Genomic DNA, 14,547 nt, shown 5'->3' on the forward strand with positions numbered 1-14,547 from the left:
TTTTCAACATGTTCGAAAAGGAGTAGGAAGAAGCAGAGCTTATTTAATCCTACCCCTTTTCTTTTACATAACAGTTGCTGAAACTTTTTTTATTCACTTCCTGTTCTCAATTTATTCACAATAAACTCCATAGGTAATGACAATAAAAAATAAATAAATAAATACTAATAAGAATTGAATAATAATAATTGGTGAAGAAAGTCATACTTAATATGATGAGATAAGTAAGATTAGTTTAAAGGCCTACTGAAAGCCACTACTACCGACCACGCAGTCTGATAGTTTATATATCAATGATGAAATCTTAACATTATAACACATGCCAATACGGCCGGGTTAACTTATAAAGTGACATTTTAAATTTGCCGCTAAACTTCCGGTTCGAAACGCCTCTGAGGATGACGTATGCGCGTGACGTACACCGGCGAACACGGGTATGCCTTCCACATTGAAGCCAATACGAAAAAGCTCTGTTTTCATTTCATAATTCCACAGTATTCTGGACATCTGTGTTCGTGAATCTGTTCCAATCATGTTCATTGCATTATGGAGAAGGAAGCTGAGCAAGCAAAGAAGAAAGTTGTCGGTGCGAAATGGACGTATTTTTCGAACGTAGTCAGCAACAACAGTACACAGCCGGCGCTTCTTTGTTTACATTCCCGAAAGATGCAGTCAAGATGGAAGAACTCGGATAACAGAGACTCTAACCAGGAGGACTTTTGACTTGGATACACAGACGCCTGTAGAGAACTGGGACAACACAGACTCTTACCAGGATTACTTTGATTTGGATGACAAAGACGCAGACGTGCTACTGTGAGTATGCAGCTTTGGCTTCTAAACATTTGATCGCTTGACCGTATGTGCGCAACTTTTTTTTGCGTATGTACGTAACTTTTTAAAAATATATAAGCTTTATGAACCTTGGGTTAGGTGAACGGTCTTTTGGGCTGAGTGATTGTGTGTGTTGATCAGGTGTTTGAATTGTATTGGCGTGTTCTATGGAGCTAGGAGCTAGCATAGGAGCTAGGAGCTAGCATAACAAACACGCAGGTGTTTTTATGCAGGATTAATTTGTGGCATATTAAATATAAGCCTGGTTGTGTTGTGGCTAATAGAGTATATATATGTCTTGTGTTTATTTACTGTTGTAGTCATTCCCAGCTGAATATCAGGTCACCCCCGGCTCTCACAGCATCTTCCCTATCTGAATAGCTTCAACTCCCCACTAGTCCTTCACTCTCACTTTCCTCATCCACAAATCTTTCATCCTCGCTCAAATTAATGGGGAAATTGTCGCTTTCTCTGTCCGAATCTCTCTCACTTCATGCGGCCATCATTGTAAACAATAGGGAACTTTGCGTATATGTTCAACTGACTACGTCACGCTACTTCCGGTAGGGGCAAGCCTTTTTTTATCAGATACCAAAAGTTGCAATCTTTATCGTCGTTGTTCTATACTAAATCCTTTCAGCAAAAATATGGCAATATCGCGAAATGATCAAGTATGACAAAGAATAGATCTGCTATCCTCCCCGTTTAAATAAAAAAAATTCATTTCAGTAGGCCTTTAAGAATGTATGAATGGATGGATGAAATAAATGTAGAATGTTTGTCATGGTTCTTCTTCTTTGTACTTTGTAAACACTTTAAGTTTGAAGAGTTTCTTGAAGTGGATCATATTAGTACATTGTTTGATTGCTTGGCTTCATCCATTCCATCATTTAATTCCACATATTGATATACTGAAGGTCTTAAGTGTTGTACGTGCGTACAAATGTTTTAAATTACATTTTTCTCTAAGATTATATTTCTCCTCTTTTGTTGAGAAGAATTGTTGTATATTCTTGGGTAGCAGGTTATAGTTTGCTTTGTGTATAATTTTAGCTGTTTGCAAATTCACTATGTGGTGGAATTTCCGTATCTTTGATTCAATAAATAAGGGATTTGTATGTTCTCTATATCCAACATGATGTATTATTCTAACTGATCTTTTTTGTAACACCGTTAATGAATGAAGTGTACTTTTGTAGTTATTTCCCCATATTTCTACACAGTAGCTCAGATATGGTAACACTAGTAACTAAAGATGTTTAGAGACGAATGTTAGATTTTGACCAACTAATGACTACGTTGTAGTGGTGCTACGATTGATCAATGTATCGATAGATCGATTCACAAACCCAGCAGCAGTGAAGTTGTCACGTTGTGTAAATGGTAAATAAAAACAGAATACAATGATTTGCAAATCCTTTTCAACTTATATTCAATTGAATAGACTGCAAAGACAAGATATTTAGCGTTCCAACTGGAAAACTTTATTTTTTGCAAATATTAGCTCATTTGGAATTTGATACCGGCAACATGTTTCAAAAAAGCTGGCACAAGTGGCAAAAACGACTGAGACTGCTCATCAAACACTTATTTGGAACATCCCACAGGTGAACAGGCTAATTGGGAACAGGTGGGTGCCATGATTGGGTGTAAAAGCCGCTTCCGTGAAATGCTCAGTCACTCACAAACAAGGACGGGGCGAGGGTCACCAATTTGTGAACAAATGCCTGAGCAAATTGTTTAGGGACAACATTTCTCAACCAGCTATTGCAAGGAATTTAGGGATTTCACCATCTACGCTCCGTAATATCATCAAAAGGTTCAGAGAATCTGGAGAATTATGGACCTTCGATCCTTCAGGCGGTACTGCATCAAAAAGCGACATCAGTGTGTAAAGGATATCACCACATGGGCTCAGGAACACTTCAGAAAACCACTGTCAGTAACTACAGTTGGTCACTACATCTGTAAGTTAAAACTCTACTATTCAAAGCCAAAGCCATTTATCGACAACACCCAGCCTGCCTGTAGTCCAGACGTGTCTCCCATTGGAAAATGTGTGGCGCAATTTGAAGCCTAAAATACCACAACGGAGACCTTGGACTGTTGAACAACCTTAAGCTGTACATCAAGCAAGAATGGGAAATAATTCCACTTCAAAAATGTGTCTCCTCACTTCCCAAACCTTTACTGAGTGTTGTTAAAAGGAAAGGCCATGTAACACACTGGTAAAAATGCCCTTTTTTGCAATGTGTCGCTGCTATTAAATTCTAAGTTAAAGGCCTACTGAAATGAATTTTTTTTAATCAAACGGGGATAGCAGATCCATTCTATGTGTCATACTTGATCATTTCGCGATATTGCCATATTTTTGATGAAAGGATTTAGTAGAGAACAACGACGATAAAGTTCGCAACTTTTGGTCTCTGATAAAAAAAAAGCCTTGCCTGTACCGGAAGTAGCGTGACGTCACCGGAGGAAGGACTGCTCACATTTCCCCATTGTTTACACCAGCAGCGAGAGCGATTCGGACCGAGAAAGTGGCGATTACCCCATTAATTTGAGCGAGGATGAAAGATTCGTAGATAAGGAACGTTAGAGTGAAGGACTAGAATGCAGTGCAAGACATACCTTTTTTCACACTGACCGTAACTTAGGTACAAGCTGGCTCATTGGATTCCACACTCTCTCCTTTTTCTATTGTAGATCACGGATTTGTATTTTAAACCACGTCGGATACTATATCCTCTTGAAAATGAGAGTCGAGAACGCGGAATGGACATTCACAGTGACTTTTATCTCCACGAAAATACATCGACGAAGCTCTTTAGCTACTGAGCTAACGTGATAGCATCAGGCTCAAATGCAGATAAAAACAAAATAAAAAAAAACCCTGACTGGAAGGATAGACAGAAGATCAATAATACTATTAAACCATGGACATGTAACTACACGGTTAATAATTTCCAGCTTGGCGAAGCTTAAAAATGCTGTTGCTAACGACGCCATTGAAGCTAACTTAGCTACGGAGCTAACGTGATAGCATCGGGCTCAAATGCAGATAGAAACAAAATAAATAAACCCCTGACTGGAAGGATAGACAGAAGATCAATAATACTATTAAACCATGGACATGTAACTACACGGTTAATGCTTTCCAGCCTGGCGAAGCTTAAACATGCTGTTGCTAACAACGCCATTGAAGCTAACTTAGCAACAGGACCTCACAGAGCTATGATAAAAACATTAGCTATCCACCTACGCCAGCCAGCTCTCATCTGCTCATCAACACCCGTGCTCACCTGCGTTCCAGCGATCGACGGAAGGACGAAGGACTTCACCACGATCATCCGTGCGGTCGGTGGCTAGCGTCAGCTTGCGCGTCTGCTATCCGAGTCAAAGTCTTCCTGGTTGTGTTGCTGTAGTCCGCCGCTAATACACCGATCCCACCTACAACTTTCTTCTTTGCAGTCTTCATTGTTCATTAAACAAATTGCAAAAGATTCACCAACACAGATGTCCAGAATACTGTGGAATTATGAGACGAAAACAGAGCTATTTTGTATTGTATTCAATGGGGTACCGATACTTGCGTTTCACTGGTTACGTCACGCGCATACGTCATCATACATAGACGTTTTCAACCGGAAGTTAGTGGGACATTTAAAATGTGACTTTATAAGTTAACCCGGCCGTATTGGCATGTGTTGCAATGTTAAGATTTCATCATTGATATATAAACTATCAGACTGCGTGGTCGCTAGTAGTGGCTTTCAGTAGGCCTTTAATGATTATTTGCAAAAAAAAACAAGTTTCTCTGTGGGAAAATTAAATATATTGTCTTTGCAGTCTATTCAATTGAACATAAGTTGAAAAGGATTTGCAAGATGCGTTATCCTTTATACTTTGTATTTTAGTTGACAGAAGTTACTGTAATTTTAGTCGACTAAAATTCTGAGTAACTTAGTCGACTAAATTAAATGAATTTAGATCAGGGGTGTCCAAAGTGCGGCCCGCAGCTAATTGTTTACCGGCCCGCCACACATTCTGGAAATACTATTGTAAAAATAAAAAAGAACATTAAAAAAAGGGGAATGAGGTGAAATCTAACGAGAAAAAGTTGCAATGTTGACACAAAAGCTTTTGATTGATTGATTGAGACTTTTATTAGTAGGTTGCACAGTGAAGTACATATTCCGTACAATTGACCACTAAATGGTAACACCCGAATAAGTTTTTCAACTTGTTTAAGTCGGGGTCCACTTAAATGGATTCATGATACAGATATATACTATCATATATACTATCATCATAATACAGTCATCACACAAGATAATCACATTGAATTATTTACATTATTTACAATCAGGAGTGTGGAGGGGGGGGGGGTGGGGGGTGGGGATATGGACATCAAGTAGTGGACATAGAGAGAGAGAGAGAGAGAGAGAGAGAGAGAGAGAGAGAGAGAGAGAGAGAGAGATCAGAAGGCATAAGAAAAAGAATCTGCATTTGATTGTTTACATTTGATTATTAGCAATCCGGGGAGGGTGTTAGTTTAGGGTTGTAGCTGCCTGGAGGTGAACTTTTATAGCGGTTTTGAAGGAGGATAGAGATGCCCTTTCTTTTATACCTGTTGGGAGCGCATTCCACATTGATGTGGCATAGAAAGAGAATGAGTTAAGACCTTTGTTAGTTCGGAATCTGGGTTTAACGTGGTTAGTGGAGCACCCCCTGGTGTTGTGGTTATGGCGGTCATTTACGTTAAGGAAGTAGTTTGACATGTACTTCGGTATCAGGGAGGTGTAGCGGATTTTATAGACTAGGCTCAGTGCAAGTTGTTTAACTCTGTCCTCCACCTTGAGCCAGCCCACTTTAGAGAAGTGGGTAGGAGTGAGGTGGGATCTGTGGTGGAGGTCTAGAAGTAACCTGACTAGCTTGTTCTGAGATGTTTGGAGTTTAGATTTGAGGGTTTTGGAGGTGCTAGGGTACCAGGAGGTGCATGCGTAATCGAAAAAGGGTTGAACGAGAGTTCCCGCCAGAATCCTCAAGGTGCTTTTGTTGACCAGAGAGGAAATTCTGTAGAGAAATCTCGTTCGTTGGTTAACCTTTTTGATTACCTTGGTTGCCATTTTATCACAGGAAAGGTTAGCCTCTAGAATGGAACCTAGCCATGCAGGCTGTTTTTTTTTCTCTTTTGTCTTTCTTTATTTTTCTTTTTTTGCCATTGCTCAAAAAATAATAATAATGGCAAAAAAATCCATGTTATAATTAATTATTTTCAGGGCTCCGATGACTTCAAATATTTCACTTTAAAATGTTTTATGTGGTAAATATTGCATATATTGTGTAGTAGCCATATAAAAACATCAAAGTTTTCTTTGACAAAAGCGCATAAAACAAACAAAATAATAGTTCCAGCATAAAATGGACAGATATATCTGAAGTTGATCTCGTCACTTAAGTGTTGAAAGTAAAAGAAAAACCTAATAAAAATGTATCACTTTATGAGTGGGGCACCTTTTGGATCCCAAATATATTTAGTGATTTTTTATTTATCTTTTCACTGTGATTTCTCAAAAATATGAAAGAATTAAAATCAATGGTGTCCTGCATTATTGATATTTTAGGGCTCTAATTACTAAATACTGCATATTTCAGTTATACTATAAAAAAACTAAGTTGTTTTTGACAGAAAAGCCATAAAACATTTTTTTTAATTTGTATTACTTTATATCAACTTGAAGTTGATATAGAGATTTACTGGAAGCGTTAAATAATTAAAAAAATAATTATAATCTGACTCATTTTTAACATTTTAATGACTGAGACCCTTTATGGTCCCCGGGATCCCTAAAGGTAAAATAAATGAAAAAATCCATATATTTTGTTATGGTTTGAAAATGAAAAATATCAAAATAGCCCCCACATGCTTTAATTTTTCCGTGTGCGGCCCTCAGTGGAAAAAGTTTGGACACCCCTGATTTAGATGATTAAAACATGACTCCAACTAGGGCTGGGCGATATATCGAGTTTATAAGATATATCGATATATTTTCAAACAAGATATGAATTAAGAAAATATTGTAATATCGATATATTATATTTCACGTTAAAATGACCAAACGCCGCTTATTTGTTGTGTTCCTTGTCCCCTTGCACGTACAAGAACATCCATGATTGGTTCGTAGTTTACTATGATGAGTCACGATTGGTTGAGATTAGGGCAAAACATTAGGGACAGGCCAATCAGAGGCAAGATAGGGCGGGTCATGGAACCAGGAAGGGAAATCACAACAGACATCCCAAATGAGGACGAGAGAGTCGTAGAAGAGAAGAGAGAATTGTCAGGTCCAAACACTGATGACATCTATTAAACAAGACAAGAAGCAAGGAAATAAACAGAGACAGAATTAAATTTGGCTCAATTGAGGAGAAACGTCTGGGCTGTAGTCTTGTACAGTCTCCACCACGCTCCTGACGAAAGATTGTACGCCTCCTCTTTTATTTGGACTTTCCCTGATTACATGGCAACAGCTGTTTCTAAAGGGAGGGGGGGTCGTAAACAGCCGTCACCTTTGGTTACAAACAGTTCAAAGAAAAGGTCGGAAAACAGTTCAAAGAAGGGGTTGCCTTGAGGGGAGTAAGGTCCTGCTTCCTCTTTGCGTTGTAGTTCTCAAGGCAACATCTTTCTGTGGATAACAATACATCAAAGAAACGGAACACCTTCATGTTGCTTCCCATCCTACACAGTGGATCAAAGACAGCTTTTGTCTGCTCGCTGGGCGAGCTGAACTAACAAAAGTTTTGTGATAACTTAAATACAATTATTCTGACGGATTGAAAAACGGTACGATTGTTGTTTTTACGTTAAAATTCCGGTGACTGAGCTGTCAGTTTTTACTGAAAAATCTTACATTCCCTGTTGTTTACAGTGCATTACTGTAGATGTCACATTTCTACCACTAATGATTTTACGGGCAATTTTTCTGAGCTGCTAGGTTGTTTTTTTTTTTACAGTAAAATCTACTGACTTTTTTTTTCCTCCAGTGTATCGTTGCAGACATGCCAAAGCGAGCCAAACAAAAGTAACATGACGGGTCAAACCGCGCCACTTTGATCAGTCCTGGTCTAGAGCAGTGTTTTTCAACCCTTTTTTGAGCGAAGGCACATTTTTTGCGTTGACCAGCAGAAATCATAAATTCAGTTGACAATAAAAAGTCGTCGTCGCAATTATTGAATATGACTTTAAAGCATAACCAAGCATGCATCAATATAGCTCTTGTCTCAAAGTAGGTGTACTGTCACCACCTGTCACATCACACTCTGACTTATTTGGACTTTTTTGCTGTTTTCCTGTGTGTAGTGTTTTAGTTCTTGTCTTGCGCTCCTATTTTGGTGGCTTTTTCTCTTTTTTTTGGTATTTTCCTGTAGCAGTTTCATGTCTTCCTTTTGAGCGATATTTCCCACATCTACTTTGTTTTTGCAATCAAGACTATTTCAGTTGTTTTTTTATCCTTCTTTGTAGGGACATTGTTGATTGTCACGTCATGTTCGGATGTACTTTGTGGACGCCGTCTTTGCTCCACAGTAAGTCTTTGCTGTCGTCCAGCATTCTGTTTTTGTTGACTTTTTAGTCAGTTCAGTTTTAGTTTTAGTTTTGTTCCGCATAGCCTTCCCTAAGCTTCAATGCCTTTTCTTAAGGGCACTTACCTTTTGTTTATTTTTGGTTTCCGACATTTACAAAGCAATTAGCTACCGGCTGCCACCTACTGATATGGAAGAGTATTACACAGTTACTCTGCCGAGCTCTAGACAGCACCGACACTCAACAACAACACATCATTTGCAGACTATAATTACTGCTTTGCAAAAAATATTTTTAACCCGAATAGGTGAAATTACATAATCTCCCACGGCACACCAGACTGTATCTCACGGCACACTAGTGTGCCACGGCACAGTGGTTGAAAAATACTGGTCTAGAGAACAGCTTGAAGACAGTCAGTCAAAACCTTTTGTGGTGCCAGTGGATTTGACAAATAAACCTTCATTTTTTTTTCTTCCATTCATGTAATTTTTTTCGGTTGGGCTTTTCTGAAGAAGAATCTACTACACAATCATATCAAAGATCATACTGAAGTCAGTTGTTCACACTTCAAAGATGGCAGAAGGAAACCACAGCTTGTTTGGATGGCAAATTTAACCCGCGTTGGTTTTGGCAGCCTGTCTGTTCATTAGCAATGTTTTTTCTTGCAAGAATAGGCTGCGCTTCTGTGGACCCTGACCAAACCCAAATGACCTTGTGTCCTGCACAATAGCTTAGACACCAAGATGCCAGCAACCGTAGCCTTGAATAAAGATACCTAACTGTACGTCGGAAGTTTGTTGAGGTTTGCTGCGACCGCACTGTGTCCCTTTTAATGTTTGCTGCAGTTTACTACTCAGACGCCTTGGGAAACTGCAATCACAGCAAAACATGGCAGGGTGTCCCCTAAACTGCCAAGATACCTGTGGTGGTGGGGGGCGTGGTCACAATGACGCCATCCACTAATTAGCATAATTTGCTATATGATTTTCTTTAAAGGCCTACTGAAATGAATTTTTTTTATTTAAACGGGGATAGCAGATCTATTCTATGTGTCATACTTGATCATTTCGCGATATTGCCATATTTTTGCTGAAAGGATTTAGTATAGAACAACGACGATAAAGATTGCAACTTTTGGTATCTGATAAAAAAAAGGCTTGCCCCTACCGGAAGTAGCGTGACGTAGTCAGTTGAACATATACGCAAAGTTCCCTATTGTTTACAATGGTGGCCGCATGAAGTGAGAGAGATTCGGACCGAGAAAGCGACAATTTCCCCATTAATTTGAGCGAGGATGAAAGATTTGTGGATGAGGAAAGAGAGTGAAGGACTAGTGGGGAGTTGAAGCTATTCAGATAGGGAAGATGCTGTGAGAGCCGGGGGTGACCTGATATTCAGCTGGGAATGACTACAACAGTAAATAAACACAAGACATATATATACTCTATTATCCACAACACAACCAGGCTTATATTTAATATGCCACAAATTAATCCTGCATAAAAACACGTACGTCTTTGTTATGCTAACTCCTAGCTCCTCTGCTAGCTCCTAGCTCCATAGAACACGCCAATACAATTCAAACACCTGATCAACACACACAATCACTCAGCCCAAAAGACCGTTCACCTAACCCAAGGTTCATAAAGCTTTATATATTTTTAAAAAGTTACGTACATACGCAAAAAAAAGTTGCGCACATACGGTCAAGCGATCAAATGTTTAGAAGCCAAAGCTGCATACTCATGGTAGCACGTCTGCGTCTTTGTCATCCAAATCAAAGTAATCCTGGTAAGAGTCTGTGTTGTCCAAGTTCTCTACAGGCGTCTGTGTATCGAAGTCAAAAGTCCTCCTGGTTAGAGTCTCTGTTATCCGAGTTCTTCCATCTTGACTGCATCTTTCGGGAATGTAAACAAAGACGCGCCGGCTGTGTACTGTTGCTGCTGACTTTGTTCGCAAAATACGTCCGTTTCGCACCGACAACTTTCTTCTTTGCTTGCTCAGCTTCTTTCTCCATAATGCAATGAACATAATTGCAACAGATTCACCAACACAGATGTCCAGAATACTGTGGAATTATGACATGAAAACAGAGCTTTTTTGTATTGGCTTCAATGGGGAAGGCATACCCGTGTTCCCCGGGCTACGTCACGCGCATACGTCATCCTCAGAGGCGTTTCGAAACGGAAGTTTAGCGGCAAATTTAAAATGTCACTTTATAAGTTAACCCGGCCGTATTGGCATGTGTTGCAATTTTAAGATTTCATCATTGATATATAAACTATCAGACTGCGTGGTCGCTAGTAGTGGCTTTCAGTAGGCCTTTAAAAAGGCTCAAAAATTTATACATACATTTAAAACAAACCTGTATTAACATCTTTTTAATCGTTTTGCCATATTGGTAATTGTTGCTGCTTTGTTGAAATTTTTCTAGTGTTTACAGACTTTTAATGATATTTTTTAAATTGACAACTAGCAACAGATTTAGCATCTGCTATGTTGAAATTGTTACTAATATTGATGCTGTTGTTGATAACATTCATTTTTGTCTCACTACTTTTAGATTGTTCCGTGTCATGTTTGTGTGTCTCTGTTTATTGCTATTCTGAATGTTGCTGGGTGGGGTTTTGTTTTGAAATTGTATTGCATTATTATGGTATTGTTGTGTATTGTTTTCATTAAAAAAAAAAAAAAAAAAAAAAAAATCGTTTTTGAATCGTGAATCGTGTTGAATTGAAAAAAAAAAATCGATTCTGAATCGAATCGTGACCCCAAGAATCGATTTTGAATCGAATCGTGGGACACCCAAAGATTCCCAGCCCTAATATATATATATAGAATTACGTTCACATCACAGACATGCTGACAACGCCCCAGGCAATGGTGTGTGTTTTGTTTGATAGCCCGGTTTTCGGTGATCAAATTTCGGAAGTCAAGGTGAAGTCGGCGGCTAGCGCGGCTAGCCCTCCAACAAAGTCCTCCTGGTTGTGTTGCTGTAGTCCGCTGCTAATACACCGATCCCACCTACAACTGTCTTCTTTGCAGCCTTCATTGTTCATTAAAAAAATTGCAAAAGATGTCCAGAATACTGTGGAATTATGAAATGAAAACAGAGCTTTTTGTATAGGATTCTACGGGGTACCATAACTTCCGTTACTCGGACTTCGTCACGCGCATACGTCATCATACCGCGATGTTTCAGCCGGATATTTCCCGGGAAATTTAAAATGTCACTTTATAAGTTAACCCGGCCGTATTGGCATGTGTTGCAATGTTAAGATTTCATCATTGATATATAAACTATCAGACTGCGTGGTCGCTAGTAGTGGCTTTCAGTAGGCCTTTAAATGTAGTACTTTTAAAAGGAACTAGCAGAGTAAATGCATCATTGAACCATTATCGACCTTTATTATGAAGAATCAATTCTTTCTGGGGTTCGAACAAAATTAGCGATGAACGATAACATTGGCTGTCCTCTTTTTTTTCATTTTTTTTTAAGGTTTCAAGATCATAAAGTCCTGGAGATCCTGATCGGCTTGCTGACCAATCAACCTGAGGAGGTGCTCGTGAATGTGGTCGGAGCCTTGGCGGAGTTCGCCCAGAAACCTGCAAACAAAGTCACCATCCGCAAGTGTGGAGGACTCAAACCTCTCGTCAAGCTACTCATCGGCAGGAACGAGGCATGTCCAACTACACAATTGTCCTCGGACCTTTTTTCGGTGTGTGAGCAGATCATCATCTTAGAATAAACGTCTTTCCGCCAGCCGCTGTTGGTGAACGTAACCAAGGTAGTGGAGGCCTGTGCTGCGGATCTGGACAACATGGCGTAAGTAGCCTCCTCTTCTAGATCAGGGGGTCGGCAACCCAAAATGTTGAAAGAGCCACATTGGACAAAAAAAAAAAAAAATGCTTGTAAAGCCTTCTGTAAGTGTTATATGAAGGCAACACATGATGTAAGTGTCTATATTAGTTATATTAGCCTACTATCAAAATGACTTTAAAAGTCTTATTTAAGTGTTATAATGAAGACAACACATGATGTAAGTGTCTATATTAGCCTACTATCAAAATGACTTTAAAAGTCTTATATAAGTGTTACAATGAAGACAACACATGATGTAAGTGTCTATATTAGTTATATTAGCCTACTATCAAAATGACTTTAAAAGTCTTATATAAGTGTTATAAAGAAGGCAACACATGATGTAAGTGTCTATATTAGCCTACTATCAAAATGACTTTAAAAGTCTCATATTAGTGTTATAATGAAGGCAACACATGATGTAAGTGTCTATATTAGCTATATTAGCCTACTATCAAAATGACTTTAAAAGTCTTATATAAGTGTTATAATGAGGACAACACATGATGTAAGTGTCTATATTAGCTATATTAGCCTACTATCAAAATGACTTTAAAAGTCTTATATAAGTGTTATAATGAAGGCAACACATGATGTAAGTGTCTATATTAGCCTACTATCAAAATGACTTTAAAAGTCTTATATAAGTGTTATAATGAAGGCAACACATGATGTAAGTGTCTATATTAGCCTACTATCAAAATGACTTTAAAAGTCTTATACAAGTGTTATAATGAAGGCAACACACGATGTAAGTGTCTATATTAGCTATATTAGCCTACTATCAAAATGACTTTAAAAGTCTTATACAAGTGTTATAATGAAGGCAACACATGATGTGTCTATATTAGCTATATTAGCCTACTATCAAAATGACTTTAAAAATCTTATATAAGTGTTATAAAGAAGACAACACATGATGTAAGTGTCTATATTAGCCTATTATCAAAATGACTTTAAAAGTCTTATATAAGTGTTATAATGAAGACAACACATGATGTAAGTGTCTATATTAGCCTACTATCAAAATGACTTTAAAAGTCTTATATAAGTGTTATAATGAAGGCAACACATGACGTAAGTGTCTATATTAGCCTACTATCAAAATGACTTTAAAAGTCTTATATAAGTGTTATAATGAAGGCAACACATGACGTAAGTGTCTATATTAGCCTACTATCAAAATGACTTTAAAAGTCTTATATAAGTGTTATAATGAAGGCAACACATGATGTAAGTGTCTATATTAGTTATATTAGCCTACTATCAAAATGACTTTAAAAGTCTTATATAAGTGTTATAATGAAGGCAACACATGATGTAAGTGTCTATATTAGTTATATTAGCCTACTATCAAAATGACTTTAAAAGTCTTATATAAGTGTTATAATGAAGGCAACACATGATGTAAGTGTCTATATTAGTTATATTAGCCTACTATCAAAATGACTTTAAAAGTCTTATATAAGTGTTATAATGAAGGCAACACATGATGTAAGTGTCTATATTAGCCTACTATCAAAATGACTTTAAAAGTCTTATATAATTGTTATAATGAAGGCAACACATGATGTAAGTGTCTATATTAGCCTACTATCAAAATGACTTTAAAAGTCTTATACAAGTGTTATAATGAAGGCAACACGTGATGTAAGTGTCTATATTAGCTATATTAGCCTACTATCAAAATGACTTTAAAAGTCTTATACAAGTGTTATAATGAAGGCAACACATGATGTAAGTGTCTATATTAGCTATATTAGCCTACTATCAAAATGACTTTAAAAGTCTTATATAAGTGTTATAAAGAAGACAACACATGATGTAAGTGTCTATATTAGCCTACTATCAAAATGACTTTAAAAGTCTTATATAAGTGTTATAATGAAGACAACACATGATGTAAGTGTCTATATTAGCCTACTATCAAAATGACTTTAAAAGTCTTATATAAGTGTTATAATGAAGACAACACATGACGTAAGTGTCTATATTAGCCTACTATCAAAATGACTTTAAAAGTCTTATATAAGTGTTATAATGAAGGCAACACATGACGTAAGTGTCTATATTAGCCTACTATCAAAATGACTTTAAAAGTCTTATATAAGTGTTATAATGAAGGCAACACATGACGTAAGTGTCTATATTAGCCTACTATCAAAATGACTTTAAAAGTCTTATATAAGTGTTATAATGAAGACAACACATGACGTAAGTGTCTATATTAGCCTACTATCAAAATGACTTTGTCACAGGCTGA

At 37.6% G+C, this 14,547-nt stretch overlaps 1 protein-coding gene across 2 annotated transcripts in view; it reads left to right on the forward strand.

The window, feature by feature from the left end:
• Positions 1–14,547, forward strand: part of LOC133630263 (outer dynein arm-docking complex subunit 2-like) — a 153,455-nt gene that overhangs the window by 68,012 nt on the left and 70,896 nt on the right. For both annotated transcript variants that reach the window (XM_062021745.1, XM_062021746.1), the window contains 2 exons: positions 11,922–12,102; positions 12,187–12,248. In XM_062021745.1, coding sequence (XP_061877729.1) covers positions 11,922–12,102; positions 12,187–12,248 — 243 coding nt within the window. The remainder of the gene's footprint in view (positions 1–11,921; positions 12,103–12,186; positions 12,249–14,547) is intronic.

The sequence above is a fragment of the Entelurus aequoreus genome, linkage group LG15 (genome assembly GCF_033978785.1).
Source record: "Entelurus aequoreus isolate RoL-2023_Sb linkage group LG15, RoL_Eaeq_v1.1, whole genome shotgun sequence".
In the NCBI taxonomy this organism is placed as follows: Eukaryota; Metazoa; Chordata; class Actinopteri; order Syngnathiformes; family Syngnathidae; genus Entelurus; species Entelurus aequoreus.